The sequence below is a fragment of the Microtus oregoni genome, unplaced genomic scaffold (assembly GCF_018167655.1).
Source record: "Microtus oregoni isolate MIOR12 unplaced genomic scaffold, Mior012 000003F_ref0000135, whole genome shotgun sequence".
Lineage (NCBI taxonomy): Eukaryota > Metazoa > Chordata > Mammalia > Rodentia > Cricetidae > Microtus > Microtus oregoni.
Genome location: NW_024543062.1, coordinates 3,977,201 through 3,999,266, shown reverse-complemented (window position 1 = coordinate 3,999,266; position 22,066 = coordinate 3,977,201). Strand labels below are relative to the sequence as shown.

The 22,066-nt window shown below is 46.9% G+C and overlaps 1 protein-coding gene across 8 annotated transcripts in view; it reads left to right on the top strand.

Annotated features, from left to right (window-relative positions):
- The window catches only part of Sun1 (Sad1 and UNC84 domain containing 1), a 49,657-nt gene extending 28,207 nt beyond the window's left edge, over positions 1-21,450 (top strand). For 4 of the 8 annotated variants that reach the window (XM_041647675.1, XM_041647683.1, XM_041647663.1 and 1 more), the window contains exons 7-23: positions 571-768; positions 1,699-1,764; positions 2,016-2,126; positions 4,010-4,108; positions 4,488-4,581; positions 5,150-5,208; positions 5,326-5,471; positions 5,886-6,125; positions 7,118-7,204; positions 8,746-8,789; positions 9,801-9,912; positions 12,209-12,463; positions 12,895-12,979; positions 15,847-15,962; positions 18,137-18,304; positions 19,669-19,761; positions 20,034-21,450. In XM_041647675.1, the coding sequence (XP_041503609.1) occupies positions 571-768; positions 1,699-1,764; positions 2,016-2,126; positions 4,010-4,108; positions 4,488-4,581; positions 5,150-5,208; positions 5,326-5,471; positions 5,886-6,125; positions 7,118-7,204; positions 8,746-8,789; positions 9,801-9,912; positions 12,209-12,463; positions 12,895-12,979; positions 15,847-15,962; positions 18,137-18,304; positions 19,669-19,761; positions 20,034-20,147 (2,087 nt within the window). In that variant the 3' untranslated portion in view covers positions 20,148-21,450. The remainder of the gene's footprint in view (positions 1-570; positions 769-1,698; positions 1,765-2,015; positions 2,127-4,009; positions 4,109-4,487; positions 4,582-5,149; positions 5,209-5,325; positions 5,472-5,885; positions 6,126-7,117; positions 7,205-8,745; positions 8,790-9,800; positions 9,913-12,208; positions 12,464-12,894; positions 12,980-15,846; positions 15,963-18,136; positions 18,305-19,668; positions 19,762-20,033) is intronic. The other 4 variants (XM_041647666.1, XM_041647710.1, XM_041647702.1 and 1 more) reach the window with 4 other exon arrangements.
- The last annotated feature ends 616 nt before the right edge of the window (positions 21,451-22,066 follow it).

The following is a 22,066-nucleotide window of genomic DNA, read 5'->3' as shown; positions in this document are numbered from 1 at the left end:
TTTTTTTCTTTTTTTTTTTTTTTTTTTTTGGTTTTTCGAGACAGGGTTTCTCTGTGGCTTTGGAGCCTGTCCTGGAACTAGCTCTTGTAGACCAGGCTGGTCTCGAACTCACAGAGATCCGCCTGCCTCTGCCTCCCGAGTGCTGGGATTAAAGGCGTGCGCCACCATCGCCCGGCTCACTTTTCTTATGTAGAAATGCTTCCAAGAACATGAAGACATGACTTATGGCACTTCCCTCTACATGCTAGGCTCACTGAAAAGTTTTTTTCAAGCTCAGCCACTGTGGGAGCCAGAGAGCCTTCAGTCTGTGCCTCCGTGGCTCTGCATCCTCATAGGGGGACCTGCAGTGCTCACCCACTGTCCCACTTATGGGGAGGCCACCACTGCGCTTCCTCTACAGTTCTGACTCACTCCCTGGTGGATGTTCTTCTCAGGTGGTCTTCTTCCAAGTGTACAGTTTAAAAATGCTTTACAACTTGGCTTTTTTTGAAAACGACAATTTGGCCATCTGGTTCATAGGGTGGATAAGTCTGTGGGAAGAAATGACGTGTGTTCATGGTTTTCCACTAGGCGGTGCATCCTTTTACCTGGATAGGACTCTGTGGCTGGCCAAGTATACCTCCTCGTCCTTTGCATCATTCATAGTTCAACTTTTTCAAGTGGTTTTAATGAAGTTCAGTTTTGAATCAGACACTTACAAATTGAAAGGCTATGAATCCAGAGCTTATGAATCACAAAGCTATGAGACAAAGAGCCATGGGTCAGAAGGTATTTAAATATTTTTTCTCCTTTCTCCACCGAATCCTGCTTTCAAGGTGGAGGAAGCCCTGCTTCTTCTGAGGCTCTTCACTGCATCTTCTGCATTCTCCATGCTGCTCTCTTGTAGCTGCTCTGTGGGTCTTCTTCCTTTGGGAGCTTGTCAAGTGTTGATGGGACCTGTGTGCAGTTTGGCGCTCTGAAGATTGGTCAGGATTTAGACTTTAGGGCTTTATTATTGTGTGTATAGGTATTCATGGAGATCAGGGGATAACTTTGTGAAGTTGTTTTTTCTCCTTCAGACTCATGGCAAGTGCTTTACCTTCTGAGCCATCTCACTGGCCCAAATTTAATATTTTCAAAGTAAAAGGTTCTTTTTTTTTTGTAAGTTTTTAAAAAGTAGGGGTGGGGGCTTGAGTACTGTCTCAGCGATTAAGGGTACTTTTTGCTCCTGTGGAGAACCTCAGTTGGGTTCCCAGCACCCACATTGGAGGCTTATACCCTCTTGTAGCTCCAGTACCAGAGACCTGACACCCTCTTCTGGCCTCTGGGTGTATCTGCACGAATGTATGTATTATCCCCCCCCCCCCACACACACATACATAAACACACCACACATAGTTGAAAATAAATTATAAAGTTAATGGACTCAATTTTTTTACTTTTGCTTATTAAGCAAAACCAGTTCATTTGCATGCCATTTAGAAGCTTGCTTCAGAAACCTTTTAGGCAAACCGGTCTTTACCTGTCAATTGCTGATGTACCTTAACAGCCTGGAGCATTCTCATCTTCCAGTTGCCTATGCTCACCTATTTGGTGGGAACCGTCAGCATCTCTGACACTCCTGGGGCATGATCTCTAGTCATGCTTTATAGGCTTTATAGGGCATCTGGCACTCAAGCTGGCTTTGAGTTTTCTTAGCCCCTTCTGCATGTGTTGCAGCCCATCTCGGTCACTGTGGGAGGATAACTGCCGGAGAACTTTCCAGAGTGGACGGGGAGTCCCTGTGTGAGTACATCTTCCTCATTCAAGGTGGTGCTGGTCTTGGAGGGTCCCAGACCCATTGTAATACTGGGGCTCCAGTATCACAGAATGAACAGCCCACCTAGCTTATTGCTTCACTGGCCAGCAATAAGCCGGTCTGGATGCTAGCTGTGATTTGGGGTGATAGCTTCCTAGGTTCTTGAACATTCTGTGCAATATTCTGATTGAGGTTTGCGTATTAACCTGTCACTCCATCCCTTGTCACCACACCACAGGCGATGACTGTAAGGGGAAGAAGCACCTTCAGACACACACAGCCACCCACTCGCAACTGCCCCAGCCACACAGGGTGGCAGGGGCCATGGGTCGCCTCTGCACCTACACAGGTTATGTCTCGTACCTTGTTCTGTTTGTTTGTTCTTGTCAAAAGTACTGCTTTGTTTGTTTGGTTTCTTTGTGGTGCCAGGTTCACAAAGCACTATAGACCGTGCATGCGCTCAAGGCCAGCCTAGGGTACATGTATGGTGAGACCCTGTCTCAATAGCAGTAGTGAAAAAAGGACACAGAATCTCTTGGAATGCTTTGTGAATTTGTTTAGCATGGCCTCATTGACACTTGTAGTTGGCACGAGCTCTTGTAGCTACTGCCCAGGCCCAAGAAGTACCTGTAAAGGGTGTGTGCTTTCTAGGCCATGTCTATAATTTCCAGGTACCTTTGGGGACACCTCTTGGTCAGCTGTTTTTTGGTTTTGTTTGTTTCTTAATCTGAGCTTCAGAAATAGTTGCCTCAGCTGGAGGCAGAGGCAGGAGAATCACACCACAAGTTTGTGGTCAACTTGCTATACATGGTGAGTTCCAGGAGAGCCAGAGCTGTATAGTGAAATGCTGTCTCAAAAGACCCTCCACAAGTAATTGTCTCATAGATATAATAAACATAAAAGTAATATGCCCTTTAAAAAAATCTTTTTGGGCTACAGAGATGGCTCCGTAGTTAAGACCACTGGCTGCTGCTCTTTGAAAGGACCAATTCCCAGTACCTACATTGTGGCTAACAACTGTGTAGTTCAGGGGATTCAACACTCTCTTCTGGCCTTCACAGGCACCAAGCATACATGTACACAGACACACGTGCTGGCAAAACGGTTATATGCGTATGAGAAAAATTTATTTATTTTTTTAAAGATTTATTTATTTATTTATTAAGCAGACAATGTACTGTTGGCAAGGAAGGTACTAGGTCTCATTACAGGTGGTTGTGAGCCACCATGCGGTTGCTGGGAATTGAACTCGGGACCTCTGGAAGAGCAACCAGTGCTCTTACCCTCTGAGCCATCTCTCCAGCCCTAAAAAATTTATTTTTAATCATCTTAAGCCACACTCTCTTGTTATATGCTGTGTTCAAACAACTTAATGGTTACAGGGCTAGCATGTTAATATTAGGATAAGAGTCAGTAATCACTCTTGAAAAAATGGAGCAAAGTTGACTTAAAAAAAAAAAACAAACCTTTGGTGGGTAACACATACCTGTAGTTGCTTAGGAGGCTCAAATAGGATCACTTGAGGCCAGTCTGACAATATAAAAAGATCTTTTCTCTAAAAACGGGGGTCAGCAAGAAGAAGAAGGGGTAGGTTTTCTGCTCTTTGTAATGAAAGGTTGAGTGCAAGTTCATTTTGTTGCTTGTCTATAGTGATGCTATAGAACGTCAGTCATCATAAAAGACTACTTTCCCACTGTGAACTCTGCAGGCACCACCCACCTGCATTCATGAGCACCTTCTAGACCCTTTGATAGGGTGTGGTGAAGAGGTACCTGCCTCTCGGTGAAGTATCTGTGGGTGAGCCGAGTGTGGTAGCACATGCCTTTAATCCCAACATTTGGGAACTTGGGATGTAGAAGTAAGTGGATCCTGTGAATCTGAGGCTAGCCAGGACACATAGTGAGACCCTATCTCAACACCCTCCCTCCAAAAAACAAAACCAAACAAAACTGCAATGAGCCAAGTATGATGGCTCATGTACTTGGGAGGCTGGAATTTTGTCATTTTTGACTGCGTGGTGGGTTCAAAGCCAAACTGGGATACAGATGACCTTGTTTCAGAACAAAGAATGTGCATGAGGGAGTCCGAGTGAGCACAGCAAGGTTTTCTTCCTGGGATACCAGAGGGAGTTTGGTCAGAGTATACTGGCAGCCTTGCTATCTGTACTGTCAGTATGTGCTGACCCCTTCAGTCTGTCTGACAGTGCTCTCTGCTGTGTCTTCTCTGCCACAGGTGACCTCTTGGTTCGAGCACTACACAGGACCAGAGCTGCTGGGTGGTCTGTGGCTGAGGCCATATGGTCGGCGCTCTGGCTGGCTGTTACTGCTCCAGGTGGTTATGTGGCTTCTGTGTTAGTGCTCTCATAAAGTTTGGGGCAGCTGTAAACAAATGTACGGGACCAGGTTAGAGCTTCATGTTAGGTTCCCAATGTGACATGCTTGTCTCTGCTTCAGGCGCATGGCATCCTGTTTGTCACGTGTTGGGTGTGTGGGCCTTAAGCCCCATGATACATGGCTTGAGCTGCATGGAATGGTGCTTCCTCTCGCTTCATCCTGTGTGTAGCTGGTGTTGCTCACTGTTCTCCTGCCCTGGTCACTAGAGTTATAGGGCCTTTGTCCCTCCAACAAACCTACCACCATCTTCCCAGAAACATTCATCTAGGAGCAGCTTATAAAGCGTGTTTCCTCAGACTTGCTCTCTTGTCTTGTAGGGAAGGCAGCCTCTGGAACCTTCTGGTGGCTAGGGAGTGGATGGTACCAATTTGTTACTTTGATTTCTTGGCTGAATGTGTTTCTTCTTACCAGGTAAGAAACTGTCAATGTGAAGATCTCACGTCAATGTTAGGGGCTCCTGTGTCAAGGTCAGGATGCCTTGTCAGCATTGGGGCCTATGTTTGCATGGGGAGGTAAACAGCTGTTCTTTACCAGTTGTAGGCAGCTCTATAGCGGCTCAGCTTACATTTGCAATGTCTGCATCAATACATTTTTATATGTTTTACAACGGACCTTCATATTTTTGTTTTTTAAATTAACAGAGGTGAAAAGGCAACTGCTATTGTTAAGCGCACTGGATATATGTAAAGCTAGAGGTCTCAGTCAGATCCTATGCTAGTGCCCTAGTGAGTTCTGTGTGCACCAGCTCACCACAGTGGGTGCTACCCTTAGGACAGGGCCTCAAGCCTTTGTGTCTTTCTTGTGGTACCAGATAGCACCTCTCAGATTGCTAGCAAACCATGTATAAAGGGCCTCCTGTGGGTGTAGCCAGGCCTTGTAGATAAAACTTCACCAGGGTATTTAGTATGTACACAGGGAGGGGCAGAATGCCACTCCACCTCTGACTTTCCAAAGTTAACGGTTTCCTTTCTATACTTAGGTGCCTTCGAAATATATGCAAGGTTTTTGTCTTGCTCCTCCCACTCCTACTTTTACTAGGTAAGATGTGGCATGATGGCTTTCAGAGACCAGTACATGTCCATGGGTTTCAGTGTGGAAACAGTCTCTGACTATTTGGGACCTGTACATGTGCACACTGCTATCTTCTTTCTTCAGGTGCTGGTCTCTCCCTATGGGGTCAGGGCAACTTCCTCTCACTCCTACCAGTGCTGAACTGGACGGCCATGCAGCCAGAACAGAGGGTCAGCGATCCCGTGGACGTGCACAGACCTGGCCCTCTTCCCCCCAGTCCACCTCTGAAGGTAACCAACCAGAGAGGTCTTGGTGGTACCACGAGCATGTGTTCTTTAGAGCTTTTCATGCTACTTGGGAGCAGGTAGTCTTGGATTTCCCCTCAGGGGGAAAATATTTTTGAGACAGGCTTTTATTTTGTAGACTAGGCTGGCCTAGAACTCACAGAGATCTACCTGTCTCTGCCTCCCAACTATTGGAATTAAAGGCATGTACCATGCATGGCCCTAAAATTGTAAAAACACAAAATAACACAAGTTTTATAGCTTTTCAGATGTTCTAAAATAGTTCAGATAATTGCAGAATTATAAGTATTCCATTACTCAGTTATGAGTATGGATGAATAACATTTCTTACTTTGCCCAACATGGAAGTAGAAAGAATGACAGCCCCGTTCTGGAGTATCCCTTTTGGTTTCATCTCAGGTTGGTTATGAGGCTTCCCAGTGGCCTCAGGAGAGTGACATGGGACAGAAGGTAGCCTCTTTGAGTGTGCAGTGCCACAACCATGATGAGAGACTTGCAGAGCTGACGATCCTGCTTCAGAAACTCCAGATGCGGGTGGACCAAGTGGATGATGGCAGGGAAGGGCTCTCACTATGGGTCAAGGATGTGGTTGGACAGCACCTGCAGGAGATGGGCACCACAGAACCACTTGGTGCTAAGGTAAGACCCAGGAACTTCTTCGGTACCTGGCCTACATGGTGACTCTTATCAGTGCACTTCTTGCCACTGTGATAAAACACCTCATGGCACAAATGATGCAGAGAAGGAGGGACCAGGACAAGATCTGCTCTTTGGGCACATCCCTGGTGCTGTATTACCTCCAACAAAGCCCTTCAAACATTGCTACCCCCGCCCAGTTGTGTCAGCAGGTAACAAGTCTATCTGTTGCCTGCTCTATGGGTAGGTTGGCTCAGTGATCCCTCCTGATCCAGTGGTAAGGTGGTCTCAGTGATTGGGTCATCAGGCTGAGGACCCAGCCTTCAACACAAGCCTTTTGAGGTGATACTTCCTATCCATAGTAGAACACAAATAAAAAGATTTTTTTTTCTTTTGGTGTGGTGTTGGGAATGGAATTAATCCTGGGCCTTGTGCATGCTAGGCAAGTGCTTATACTTTGCCCATGGAAAGACATCTCACTTGATGCTTTTGTTGATTGTGGTCTCATTGAGCCCAGAAACATTGGGTTACAACTCAGAATCCTCTGCCTCTGCTTCCTGAAGGCTGGGGTGACAGCCCTGCACTACCGTGCTGGCCCTAGTCACCTTCTGAATAAGGAACCTAATCACACAATGGGACCTTACTGTGAATAGTGCTTTTGGATATTGCCAGTGAGTGTAGACATTGTGTGTGTTTGGTATGGGTGAGAGATGATAGAAGGAAATGAGTGTGCCCTGGATCTTTATCCACAGGGGCTTTATTTTAGAACTGTGAAGATCACAGTGCCCAGTGGATCTGTGAGTGGATATGAAGTGGTCACAAAACAAACTGTATGATTTCTCTTGGGCTTGAGACCTCCAGCCAGAGATAGATAGGGCCGTGGCTAGGGATGACACCTCTAAGCTGTAGCTGCAGTAGGAATTATTGGCCTGCCCTAATGGCATGTGTACCCTGCTGAGCGCTCTTAGCTGTACATTCTGCACTTTCGTTCTCAGACGGACTTCATGACTTTCCACCATGACCATGATGTGCGTCTTTCCAACTTGGAAGATATTCTTAGAAAGCTGACAGAAAAATCTGAGGTATTTATTCTTTTACTGCCTTTTTGTTTTGTTTTGTTTTGCTTGCTGGGTGCACATGTGTGGGAGTGAACGCATGGAGACAAAGGAGGGCTTTAGGGATTCTGCTCTTACTCTGCCTCTTTTCGTTGAGACAAGGTCTCTCACTGAGCCTTCTTTCTCTGCGCCTCACAACACCAATGTTACTGGCCTGTACATCCACACTCAACTTTTTACATGAGTGCTGGGATTTTGAACTCAGGTCCTTATGCTTGCACAGCAAATGCTTTTACCCAGTGAACCCTCTCCCCAACCCTGAGGTATTTGTTCTTTCCTTTGTAATTGAAGCCCCCCCAAAGCAACTGTGGATATGTATGCCTCAGGGTGGGAGTGGGGTTGGGGGTGGTGCACTGTGCCTGCCTGTGGGGGCGGAACTCAGGGTCTCACACTTGCTAGGGCAAGAGCACTTGCATGCCATAGTGCATGTGAAAGTCAGAGGACAGCTTATCAGAGTTGTTTCTCACCTTTCATTTTGTGTGTCCTGGCATTGATCTCAGATCATCAAACTTGGCACAAGTGCCTTCTCCCACTGAGCCTTTTCACTATCCCCCAACTAGGGTTTTTTTTTTGTTGTTGTTGTTGTTGTTGTTCTTTTTTGGTTTTTCAAGACAGGGTTTCCCTGTATATCCCTGGCTTTCCTGGAACTCACTCTGTTGACCAGGCTGACCTCAAATTCATAAGAGATCCACCTGCCTCTGCCTCCTGAGTGCTAGGATTAAAGGTGTTTGCCACCACTGCCCAGCTCAAACCAGTTTTTTAATTAAAGCTCAGTTGGCCACCAATATTCTCCAGAGCTGTAGTCAAGGACTGCATTGTTTTAAGGTCTTGCTTTTGATCTATACAGTTGAAAGAGCTGTGTCTTGTGGTTTTGTTTTCTGGGCGTTTCAACTCTTGCTTAACTGCTTGACCTGTGAGCCTGACAGAACAGAGGTGGATGTGCTGTCTTCAAAATCCAGTCACCTGCTCATGAATCCTATGAGGCTCTGGTGTCACTCAGACACTTTACCAAAAAAACATGCACAGAACATGCTTTGCATAATGTCACTGTGGGTGAGAGAGTGTCACTGTGTGCTACCAAACTGGGTGTTCAGGTGGGTCTGCACTGCAGACCATACAACTTGTGGGGGCAGGGCTAAGCATTCTTAGGGCACAGCATGGAGCTAGACATGGCAGATGCTTATGTACTCACTGGACTGAGCTAAAGCATCATTTTACTGAGTGGTCATAAGCAGAATAACCCTCAGGCTCTTGGGATGAGCTCCTACTTCCTGATCGTTGGTGTCAGGAAAGTTCAGCTGAGCAGGAAGCAAGGCCTCAACTTGTCAGGAGACCCAGAATGCACTTGACCTGAGTCAGAAAGAGGCCCACCATACTCACCTTTGATGCCTTTACTCAGGCATTCAGAAGCTAAGACTTCATCTTTCAATATGTGAAGTTTTAAGTTCCTTAGACATGATTTATGAACTCAGGGTGTAATTGTTTACAAAGTCTTCCCTGCTTCCCAGGCTATTCAGAAGGAGCTGGAAGAAAGCAAGCTGAGAGCAGGCAGGTAGGTGACCTCAGGAGCTCTGAGTTTGTCTCCCATGGTACTCCACCCATGTGGAGCATGGTGAACAACTATTTACTGGCTGGTAAGGTTCAGATGTCACTTGCCACCTAAAATGACCAGCTGTTGGGTTTTTTTTGGGGGGGGGGTATTCTCTTGGGACCATGCAAGGGAGAGGGTCCTGAGGAACTTAGCACTGTCTCTCTTCTTAGCACTGTCTCAGGCAGTGTATAATGGGCTCCTTCTTGGCCATAGGGAACCACCTATGTCCTTGGAGGATTCCCTCTGACAGGAGCCTCTCTCTGTTCCTGGTCTCATTGGCTTCATCAGTGTCTCAAAGGATCTGTGTTAAGGCCCAGCCTAAACCTTGGTGCCTAGCAGCCACACATCTTGTGGCTGCCAAGCTTTCTGCACCTGAAGCTGGTGGTCCTTGTGCCACTGCAAAGCCCTGGTCCCTCAGCAGTTTTGCTTGTTCCCACTTCTTGCTAGCGTTTTCCTTGTCCCCAGCACTGCATCTTCTTTGCACCCTCTGGATTTGTGTGTACTAACCTTTGTAGTTCCTATGGTGGGTGTGACTGGGTAGCAGCTTTTGCCAGCTACTGGGCATGCGGGATAGGGTGGGAGGGAGTGTAGTGCACATTGCTCTTCTCAGGCCTGGGTTCAGTGAATCCTTACTCGGCATATGCATGTATAAATCCAGAACATTTATTTGGAGATTCCTGTTTCATCTGGGCTTGTTAGCATCCCTTGCAAAGCTCTGTGTTCATGGGTAGCTCATATCCCCTCCTTAAGGTCAGTCACTAATCATACCCTGATCTCATCTTCAGTTCCACTGTCCATCCCATGAATATGGAGCTGCAGATTCAGCCTCAGGGCTGTGGCTAGACATCAGCTCATTTCTGGTCTTATTTGTAATTTTGAGGACATAGACATGCTGCTTTGTTTAGGGTTGAGGCCTCCTCTGAGTGCATCTGGGTCCTGACCCCTGTCCCTTCCCTGGTTGATGGCTTCCAGCAGAACTGAAGAGCAGCCCCTCCTAGACCGTGTGCAGCACTTAGAACTGGAGCTGAAGCTGCTGAAGTCACAGCTGTCAGAATGGCAGCATCTGAGGACCAGCTGTGAGCAGGTAAGTGCTGGTGTTAGGAAACTCGCGCCTGACTTTGTCAAGATGTTTCTCTCTGGCTCCCTTCAAAACTTTCAGATTTTTATGTATGTGTCTGCATGTGCAGACAGATGCAGAGACATGAACAGAGACCAGAAGAAGCCAGCAGGTGTCATGTTCCATCATTTTAAGCCCTTTCCCTTGGAGACAGGGTCTCTTCTTGAGGCTGAGTCTAGAGTTTTGACCTAATTGGAAACCAGCAGGTCCCAGAAGTCCTCTTTTGTGTACTCCCCTCAGAGTTGCTTTACAGACATTTGTGGGAACATGGTTTGTCATGTGGTTGTGGGATCTGTGTCTCAGTTCTTGTGAAGAGCTCTTCACCACTGAGCCATCTCTCCAGCTCCACCTTTAAAAAAAAAAGGCATTTTAATTTTTTTTGTTTTGTTTTGTTTTGGTTTTTTGAGACAGGGTTTCTCTGTAGCTTTGGAGCCTGTCCTGGAACTAGCTCTTGTAGACCAGGCTGGCCTCGAACTCACAGGGATCCACCTGCCTCTGCCTCCCCAGTGATGGGATTAAAGGTATGCGCTACCACTGCCCCAAAAATTGCATTTTAAATATTTCATTTATTGGGCTTGTGACTGTGCAGCCACATGTATGTCACAAGCATGTAAGAGTGTGCTAGGCTGTATGATTACCTGCCTTTAATGTCAGCACTGAGGAAGCAGAAGCATCTATCTCTGAGTTCCAGGAACCCTGTCTTGTGGGGGAAAAGAATGTAAGTATATGGAGGTCAGAGGACAGCTTGGGGAACAACTTTCTTCTCCCACCATGTGGGTTCTGAGGATCAAATTCAGGAGGTCAGGTCTAGTGGCAGCATCTTTACCTACTGGGTCATCTTTCTCTCTCTCTCTCCCTCTCCCTCTCTCTCTCTAGTTATATTTTAAGAGTTTGTCTATTTTTATGGTACTGGGCATGAACCAGAGTCCAGCACAGGCCAGCTGAATGCTCTGATCAAACTTCATACTTGGAGGTTGTAAATGCTTTTTTTGTTTTGTTTTGTTTTGTTTTCGAGACAGGGTTTCTCTGTAGCTTTGGAGCCTGTCCTGGAACTAGCTCTTGTAGACCAGGCTGGTCTCGAACTCACAGAGATCCGCCTGCCTCTGCCTCTCGAGTGCTGGGATTAAAGGCGTGCGCCACCACCACCCGGCCTGTAAATGTTTTCAAGTCACACATTGATGACTCTTGAGTGTCCCAATCCCAACAGCATAGATTACTCACACCTGAGCTCAGTGCTTGACTCTTTCTGATTATACAGTACAGTTGACAGATATTGGAATTATGAGAGGGATTCTGTGTGTGTGTCCTCACAGTAGGCCCCAACTGTGTTTTGCCACTTGCCCATCTATGTGTCACAGTATATCACAGATGTTACATGGTCCACCATCCTTGGGTCTGTTGAGAATGCAGACATCTTGTTGGCAGGAGTCCTCACAAGCCACATTGAGACCATTGATTTGTGCAATGTTTGATACATCTGTATATAAAGAGCTCCCAGAGCAGGTAGGAGGAGAGATGACAGGTGGGAACAACAAAGTGCATGGGCAGGACTCTCTCCTACTTGCTGGTTAAAATGCACACCCCCTCACTACATAAACGTCCTGAGTGCTGGCTAGTGGGCTGGCAGGCCTGCAGTCTTTGCTAATATCCAGTTACAGATGTACTCTGGTGTATTGTCTTCTGGAAATGAGCAGGGATGGGCTGGGATCAGGTAGTTGTGGGAGACTGAGGAAGGATGACTGCATAGTGGGGCATTTGTGGGGACAGAGAACAGGATTGAGGATATGGATCCCTGTCAGCTTTGTGGTAGGTGGATACCTCTCCTGTGCTTTGCCCCTTGATTGTTTCCATGGGAAACAAAAGAAGTTTGTATATAGTACGTAGGGACCCAGTCAGCCTCCTGTCTGGTTACACCTCAAGCTGTTTATAGGAGCAGTGAGGAGAGGGGCCTGCCCAGGCCTCAGCTATGGAACTGTGTGGCGGGAATTGCTGAGTAGACTCAGTGGAGATCAGAAAACCCAGCTCCCCTTTCTATAGTTCACTGTATAAATGGCTTTCATGCAGTGTGCTCCAGTCCATTCCTAGTTGGTTTAGAAGTGCCAGTGGTTCGGGAAGAACCCTTACATTTAATACGAAGGGGACAGTTAGGTCACAGTTGTGTCCTGTATTGCAGAGATGTACTTCTGGAGTACCTGAGGCTGTGTTGGAGCAGTTTGCTACTGGAGTGCCCCACACTTACCTGTTCTTTTCTCCATCTCATCAGGCTGATGCCCGCATCCAAGAGACTGTGAGACTCATGTTCTCTGAGGATCAGCATGGCAGCTCCCTCGAGTGGCTGTTGCAGAAGCTTTCTTCTCGGTTTGTAAGCAAGGATGAGCTGCAGGTGCTTTTACGTGACCTTGAGCTGAAAGTGCTGCAGAATATTACACATCACATCACAGTGACAGGACAGGCCCCGACATCTGAGGCCATCCTGTCTGCCATGAACAAGGCAGGGATTTCAGGAATCACGGAAGCGGTGAGTAAGCAGACAGGTTCAGCCTCTACAATAGACACATGGTTACATGGGTGTCAGTGTTCTGAGAACACAGTGTACCTAGCCTTTTGCCACAGATGACCTCTGTCGTCACTTGGAAGCATTGCTTAGCTTTGCATTCACTGAATCCTTTTGTTCCAAGAGCTCCATATACTAGTTTGTGTTTATGCAGCCTGCAGCCATATGCATCTTCCCTCCCACCCCCACACCCATTGATGGTGACAGTGCCCAGGATACCTAGCTCTGATACCTGCTGTGAATTGTGCCCTAGTGTTGGGGGCCTGGCCCCATCCCACCCATTTATTGGCCATGGCTGAATTATAGCATGCTTGTGTTGCTAAGCATAGGCATTTGAGGTCCCCGGCCTTTGCTTGCATCGTTAACCGTCATTCTTCTTTCTTTTGGCCTGCTAGCAAGCGCACATCATTGTGAATAATGCTCTGAAGCTGTACTCCCAAGACAAGACTGGGATGGTGGACTTTGCTCTGGAGTCTGGAGGTGAGTAACCGACAAAAGAGTCTAGCATGAGCATGAGAGGCCAGACCAGGAATTTGGGTGGGCCTACAGGACAGTGTCACACTTTTTTTTTCCCTTCTCCCAATATAGGGTTTCTCTGTATAGCCCTAGCTGTCCTGGATCTCACTTTGTAGAGCAGGGTGGCCTCAGGCTCAGAGATCCCCTGCCTTTGCCTTCCGAGTGCTGAGGTTAATGGTGTGTGCACACTGCAGGCTACTGACACATTCATTTTTTCTGGGAAGTTGCCCTTTGGGGTGTGTGTAACCTGAGCCTGCCTATTTACAGTTCATACCCAGGTCCAGCCCCGAGTGTTAGGACTGAGGTTTGGTTGCTGAGACTGAGTGCACAGTGGGACGGGAGCTGCCTTGCTTCCACAAAGCATGCTTTTTCGTGGTAGGAAAGTCACAACCACAGAGCCCTCACATATGCACGAGGCCTGTGAGCCCTTTCTGGAAATGTGAGAATGTGAACCACACTGGGAAGCGTGGGCAGCTCAGGAGGCTTCACTACACAAGCCTGCAGAAATGACTTTCTGAACTCTAAAAATAGGAATTGCAGGTGAGATGCAGACTGACCCCATCTCTTAAAGAATGAGCAGTTTTTAAATCCCCAGAGGAGTGTGGTGGAGACACTGTGACGCAACTTGAGCAGCCTGTGCTATTGGTGGCCATAAGCCTGGCTGCCATCGCTGCTGGGCCATCACATAATCTGAATCTCAGTGTGGCCTGAGTCTCTATTTAGTGTGGGAACAGCCAGTTTCTTAGGCTGGGTGAAGTTAACAGGGTTGCTCATGCTTCTTAAGGAGGCCCGGGGTCTAAATGACTCTTCTGATTTTAGTTTTATATTGCAAAATGAAGTGATGTCAGAAACAGTTTTTAGATCAGAGGCATTGAATGACATTTTAGGAATGCTGTTTGGGTTAGCAGCTATCATTTGTTCTGGGGCCATGTTGGAGCTTATGAATTTGTGTCACCAGCTTAAAGCCCCTGAAGCCCCAAGAGGTTGCACTAACAGCCGTTCTTAGACTAGGGGGAAGATGTTGAAGAAGTTGGTCAGCGTCCAGGAGCTTAGGTCTCCATTTGCAGCATCAAAGCCATGTTATCTGTCTGTCGTAGTTCCCCTGCCCCTGCTCTGCACATGTCAGAGACAGCACTGAAGCGTGACTGCAGTAGTAGGACTGCATTTGCTCTGAGGGCTGGGACCTGCTTTGTATATCTGTGAAACTTCTCAATTCCTTTTTTTTTCCCTCTCATTTTTCCATTTTCTGTTTATTTTATGTGTATGAGTGTTTTGCTGCATATATGAATGTGCCACATACCTGGTGACTGGAGATCCCCTGGAACTGGAGTTATGGATGGTTATGAGCCACCATGTGGGTGTTGAGTACAAGAGCAACAAGTACTTTTAACTGCACTGACTGCTCAGTTCTTATTTCTTGTTAGTATCAATGTCTTGCTTGCCTTCTCCCTGGAAGGGCAGAATGTTCGTCCCCTCCGAGGCACTCCTCTCCCAGTGCTTTTGGTTAGTGGCATTTATCATAACATCCCCTCCTGTTGACCAGTTAGGCAGCCTCTGAAGGTTCCCTGCCCCCACCACCGGTGCTTGTGGGACTCTTGACCCTTACTTAGGAAAATATGAACAAAGCTTTGAGAGCCACCATCCCTAGTAGTCATACACTCAGACACTTGTTGTGAAGGCATCAGATGAACTGATATCAAAGACAATCTGAATAAAAAGTTGAGTGCTCTATGCAGTGAGTGGTTCAAGTGGCTATTGGGGGCTTCTAAGATGAGAGGAGAAAGGATGTTGGGTGTTTGGACTGTGAGGTGTGAGGCTGTGCTGAGTTCTTGAGGTATGCTCAGCCTGATCCCAGTACATATACCAGTCCCAAAGACGTGGAGATGATGATGGGTGTGTGTGACTCTTCAGAATTTATTTTATGGGTATGAGTAATTTTTGTGTTTTTATATATCAGTTAAAAAAGAAATGCAGGGGCTGGGAAGATGGCTCAAGTAAATTGAGAGTCAGAATTTGATTTGAAAACCCACATAAGTTCTGGGTAAGCATAGCAGTCCTATAATATCATTGGTTAGAAGGCAGAGACAAGATGCCCAGAGCAAGTGAGACTAGCCAAAATCTGGGAATTCTGGGTTCAGTTGAAAGATTGGCCTCGATGAATAAGGTGGTGGGTGACCGAAGACTGCGATTGTCAGCTTTCGGCCTCTCACCCATACCTACACTTACACAGATGAGAAGAAAAAAAAAGAGTCCAGTTTTTTAACCAAAATATCGGGCTGACCTTAAGAGTTCAAGGTTCTTTTTACAAGTAAAGCAGGTGCTGTTAAAAGCACTTTGGTGCAGGAGTGCTGGGGCCTAGAGAGATTGCTCAGTGATTAAGAGCACTGGCTGCTTTTCCAGAGGACCTGGGTTTGATTCCCAGCACCCATATGGTGGCTCACAACCATCTGTAACTCCAATTCCAGAGGATCCAAAGCCCTCTTTTTGCCTCTGTGGGCATCAGGCATGCATGTGGTGCACAAATATTCATGCAAGCAAAATATCCATACTTGTAAATTTTTTTAAAAAGGTGCTGTTTGGGTCTAGAAAGGTGGGTCAATGATTAAGAGCACTGGCTGTTTTTCCAGAGGACCCAGGTTTAATTCCTAGCACCTGCATGGCAGCTCACAATTGCTTGTAATTCTTGTTCCAAGGAATCTTGTACCCTCAGATATATATGCACATGAAAGTAAATAAATCTTTAAAAAAAGAAAGAAAAGTGTTATTGGCCTCTAGTTTTGACTTCCCAGCATGTTGCCATAAGATGTAACACAAATGTCCCTGTGTTCCAGGTGGCAGCATCCTGAGTACTCGGTGCTCCGAGACCTACGAGACCAAGACGGCACTGCTGAGCCTGTTTGGGATCCCACTGTGGTACTTCTCACAGTCACCTCGTGTGGTGATTCAGGTAAGTTGTTGTCCTCAGGGCCTTGCACCTTAGGCCACTCTGCATTTCTCAGCCCCCTCGGAAGGTAAAACGGGCAAAGAGAACTGCTATGACCCTATTCTCTGTGTGCAGCCTCACTGGGGGCCATGCTCCCAAGTTTACGTCTATGCACTGCTGGGTTGTGCCATCCTCTCCATCTGATTTGAGACCCAGGTGGCATGAGGATGCCTGGTCCTGCTGTGAGACTATACAGAGGGGAGCTGGAAAGAGCACCATAGGAGGGCCACAGGGACCATCCTGGTTGCTTTCATACCTGTGCTGTCATGATTCCTAGCAGACTGGAATTAGCCACCATGTCTCCAGATTTGGAGCATCTGCCTTATCTGCACTGCTGCTTCCCTGTAGCCTCACAGGTGAAAGGAAAACTTGGTCAGGGGCACTCATTTACTTCAGTGTGCTGCCTTGCATTCACAGTTTGAAGCAGTTTGCAATACTTTTCTGTGAAGCCTCCAGTGTCTCCCTTTGACCTGTGTACACAGGTCTAGCCTTTCCAAATTCAGGAAGTGATGTGTTACCAGCAAACTGGAGACTGAGGCCCCTAATGCAGAAGCCCACCCTACTTTCAAAGAATCTTCTAGCTCAGCCTTGGACTTCAGCTCCCTATTAATTACAAATGACCTTGAATTCTTGATTCCAGGAATCTCCTTATCTGTAGCTTAATGTCCACAGCCATCTGTGGCCCAAATGTTAAATGGGAAATGCCAAATTCAGGAAGGTGTATTATACTGTATGGCAATAAAAGAGTATTATCCCAAGGTTTGGAACTGAGGAAAATTAAGACATCTGTCACCTTGAAATGTGTCTGGCAACCAAAAAAAAAAAAAAAAAAAAAAAAAAAGGCCGGGCGATGGTGGGGCGCACGCCTTTAATCCCAGCACTCGGCGGGAGGTAGAGGCAGGCGGATATCTGTGAGTTCGAGACCAGCCTGGTCTACAGAGCTAGTTCCAGGACAGGCTCCAAAGCCACAGAGAAACCCTGTTTCGAAAAACCAAAAAAAAAAAAAAAAAAAAAAAAGAAAGAAAGAAAGAAAGAAAGAAAGAAATGTGTCTGGCAAGTAGTGTTGACAGGTGACAGTATATGGCCCTAGTACTCATAACTGCGGGCTGATCTGAAGTACTCCATGCCCTGGGTTTTGAGGTTTAACTGGCTGACACTGGGCCTTTTGTTTCTCCCATTTACATGGATATAGACAGTGTATATATTTGGGTTTTTTTTTTCAAAAACTGGGAAAATATGATTTTTATCTTTTCATTTGTACCTGTGGAGAATTAGAAGGCATCATAGGTATGACTGGTAGAAACAGCATGGTATAGACAGGCCTCTGTACTGTCTACTCCACTCTGCCTATCCTTTTGGTTTTTATGGAAGACTAGTTGCATTGGCAACTAGTTCCACACACTGGGTACACTATTTGGCATCTTGACTATCAACCTCTCTGCTTTTCCTGAAACTCGTTGTCCCAGTTCTGGGATCCAGACTTGATTCTGGTGACAAGCCCAGTTCTGAGCCACCTGGGATGGAGGTGGCCCAATACCAAAGGCCACCTTGGATAGACAGTACCCAGGTCTTTTTTAACGTTTAAGATAGATAGATAGATAGATAGATAGATAGATTGATTCTACAGTACCCAGGTCTTTTTTAACGTTTAATATTTATTTATTTATTTATTATGTATACAGTATTCTGTCTGTGTGTATGTAGGCCAGAAGAGGGCACCAGACCTCATTACAGATGGTTGTGAGCCACCATGTGGTTGCTGGGAATTGAACTCAGGACCTTTGGGAGAAGAGTCAGTGCTCTTACTGGCTGAGCCATCTCTCCAGCCCCCAGTACCCAAGTCTTAACTGTTTTCCAAGACACTGGGCAGGGCCACCTCTTTTCAGGACCACCAGCATTTTTTGGTGACTGAGTGGCTGGCAAGACTTCATGGGGAGGAAAAAGCATGTTGTCCCTGCAATCAAGCCTGCTGCCTTTCTGCTTTGGTTTCCATGGCTGTGAGACTCGGGGTCAGGGAGAGTAAGTGACTTGGACACACAGAGGCTTCTGGTTTGCTCATGGTGGTTTGCGAAATCACTTTGCTTCTTATGAGTGGTTGAACTTGTCCCAGCCTAAATAGTACTGTTTTCTTTCCCTAGCCCGACATCTACCCAGGGAATTGCTGGGCATTCAAAGGCTCCCAGGGGTACCTGGTGGTGCGGTTGTCCATGAGGATCTACCCAACCACGTTCACCGTGGAACATATTCCAAAGACGCTGTCACCTACTGGTAACATCTCCAGTGCCCCCAGAGACTTCGCAGTCTATGTGAGTGCACCACTGCTGGCTTCCCGGAAACAGCCTCTCCTTTCCACCCTTCGAGACGTTTCATTTATCCTAAGGCTAATGTTCTGAGTGTTTTTCCCGGGCAATCCTTGACCCTATCCCTTTTCCCTTCTAAGTCAGCATTAGAGGAATGTCATAATGCAGTAGTAGCATGGCAGTGTGTTTGCTGTTCAGTTCATGTGCCCTGATAGCAGCTTGAGTTAGACATACTTGACTTCCGAGGATTGTAGTCATTACTTCATCTGTCCACTTATGCTCTGACAGCTGTAAGGTACTGAAGTGGAAAATGCTAAAAGATAAAGTACATTTTTCTTTTGCATTGTTGAGGATGGAACCCAAGGCCTCATGAATGCTAGGCAGGTGCCCTACCACCGAGCCACACCCCAGCCCCTCAACTGGGGAATTCTAGGCAGGTGCTCTACCACTGAGCCACACCCCAGCCCATCAACTGGGGGATTCTAGGCAGGTGCTCTACCACTGAGCCACACCCCAGCCCCTCATTGGAGGATTCTAGGCAGGTGCTCTACCACTGAGCCACACCCCAGCTGCTCACTGGGGGAGTCTAGGCAGGTGGTCTCCAATGGAGCCATGCCCCCAGTTCCTCACTGATGATTTCTAGGTAAAGGCTCTGCTAACTGAACTACAACAGCAGCCCTTGAGGCACATGGTCTTGTTGTATATGCTCCTGAGGGCATAATTAAGGCCCTTTGGCAGTTGTGCACAGTGCTTGTTTGCCTACCTCCCTCCCCACCCCTCTCTCTGCCATATTGCTCTCTTGTAGCTTCTGGAACTCACCACCTTTCTTAGTTGTGTGTCACTGTCACAGAGTCCTGTTGTTACTCTCCATTTTGTAGTTAGCACCTACTCATTGCCTGTGAAGCCCTTTCTCATTATAAAGTTCTTTATATTTTCTCTAATGTAGAACACATCATTTTAAGCATATCTAAATGTCATGTGGAAGCCTCAGGGGTGGTCACTGTTGCTCACCCCCGACAACCATCTGTCCACAGAACTTCCCACTCTGCTTCAGCCTACCTGCTGCTCATATGCTGCTTATGTCCCTTACTTGGGGCACCCAGAATCTGCACAGGAGTTCTCATGAGGGTATCTGGGCTTTGGGGGTACTGAGCATGGTCATGGCCATCTTGATCTGGCCTCTGTGTGGCTGTGTGCAAGTTTCTCTAATGGGAGTAACCACACCTGCCCTTGGATAGTGGGTTATAGAAAGCCAGTGACAGTGTACTTCTCCAGGGAGGGCCTCTCTCAGGGGAGATGACCTGTCACTCAGGGGAGCAGGGCTGGAGTGGTGACTCTGTTATCTGTGCTGTAACACATTATCATTGCAGGGACTGGAAACGGAGTATCAGGAAGAAGGGCAGCCTCTGGGACGGTTTACCTATGACCAGGAAGGGGACTCGCTCCAGATGTTCCACACACTGGTAAGCACAAGGATCGTGCCTCCCTCATTCATGTCTTTGTGGGGCCAGGCATGTGGAGAGGGTGGTGAGGATCAGCCATGGTCCAGCTCTGTGCCTCAGTGAAAGGTCAAACATGGCAGGCAGTCTATGCTGCCCTAAGTCCCAACTACCTCCTAGGTCAGGCAGGGTATGGCTGCATCTTATCACATATCCCACAGGGCAAGGGATTGGTCAGGGGTGGGGTAAGAAGGATCTGACTGCTAATGCAAAATAACTTATTTCCTTGACTTCAGGAAAGACCTGACCAAGCCTTCCAGATAGTAGAGCTCCGGGTTCTGTCCAACTGGGGCCACCCTGAGTACACCTGCCTCTACCGCTTCCGAGTCCATGGAGAACCTGCCCAGTAGAGCACTCCAGCCTTGTACATGTCTGTATATACCAAGACACCATAACACTGGAACCCTTTGGAGAAGAGTGCACGTGAGCATAGGAACTTGTCACCCTTCAATAAATGTGTGATAGCCATGAGGACACGTTGGGTCCTCTGAGGCTGTGTGTGTGTGCTCAGGGCCCAAAAGCCTGATGGGCTCTGTGGATTCATTTGAATGTATGGTTCTTAGACACTCCCTTTGATTTGGGGATTTGCTTCAATGCATAAAATCAGAAAACAGAATCTGGCAGGTTCCAGGCTCCTGACATGGAGGCCAAAAGCTCTGCATTGGCTCTCCTCTAGATGTCAGGAAGGCAAAGTCCCATCTGCTAAACCCACACATGTCTTTCAGGGAAAACTGCTGCTCCATCTTCATCTGATCTCTTCCAAGTTCCCTGGTGGGGAGAGGCTGGGTATGTCCTGGGCTGTCTGCTCTTAGCTGGGGCTCTTACCATTCCCCAGAGGAGTGGATTGGACTTTTGCTGAGGGCGAGACTCAACAGGGCAGTGGGGATACACACACTATAAATGGCATTCTTGAGTCTTAGCTGGGCCATTACTGGTGGGATTCATTCACAGTACGGACAGGAACCTCTTGATGTCACCCTCTGGTGTCCTTGATCTGTGTTAGGCTCTGCTGAAGAGGGAACACTAAGGTGCCACCCTATCTGGTGGTGCTGATGCCTGTCGCTCTTGGTCTTTCTCACAGCAGCACTTTCTGCTGCTCTTGGGTTTGCCTCTGCACCATTATTGGACCTTCTCACCTGACTGGTTATAATTTGGTTATAATTAATATTTAATATTTAGATTATTTTGTGAGCAGCCTTTATAACTGATCATCTGGACACTTGAAGTGTTCAGACGGTTTACATAAAGAATTGTTAAGTTTCAGGTTAGAAGGTCTTCACAGAACACAAACTCACTTGCTGGGGCTCGGAGTTGGGATTTAGTGCATGTTGCAGGCAGTCCTTGATACAGTGCCCCAAAGTAGCACATCCCACTCTGTAGGGTTAGCACCACTGCCTGTGTGGTCAGGTGATATGCACACATTTTGCATACTGCAGGTTACACGCAGAAGCATAATTTCCTATATTAAACTAAATTGGGACTTGGGGGTGGAGATATTTTGAATATTTATTTTTAAAGACGCAAGATAGGACTTTGTGCAATGTATTTTTGTAAATGCTTTTCAGAACATTTGTCTTTGGTAGTACTTATACTGCCACCAAATTAAGATGCTATTGAGATGTTTAAATAAAAGAGTTATAATTTTTAAAAGTGCATGTGCTATTTCAAGTGAATAATAAAAGTGTATTTCTTTTCTCAGCTTGTCTTATCTCTGCCCATGTGGGTGAGGAGGGATTGTTAGGTTGTGTGCTCTGAGAGTTCCTGCTGAGTCCTGGAGGTATTCCCACTGCCCTCCAAAGCCTCCATCTTCTTCCTGCTTAGGGGAGTCTGCTCAGAGATAGTCCAGTCTAGAAGAGGGTAGGCACAAGGCCCTAGGTCTCATCTTTAGAGCACCATACTCCACAGCCTGTCAAATATATTTTGGAGCATCTGTCATACCTTTTAACAGCTCTGATTTCCACCATGTGTACAGAAGTGTCACACTGATTTGATATCTTCAGTTCATAGGCATTCCTGTTGTTAGTTCTCTCTCCCTCAAACTCAGAGATCACCTGCCTCTGCCTCCTGAGTGCTGAGATTAAAGATGCACATCACCACTGCCAGGCTTTTTGTTTTCTTTTATAAGAGTCCTGTTATCAGGGCTTTGCTCTCCTGATTTGGGTACCTGCTGTCAACTGGGATCTAAAAATATTAGAGAATGTCATCCAGGAGTGGTGTGTACTCCCAGCACTCAGGAGGCAGAGGCAGGTGGATCACTGTGAGTTCAAGT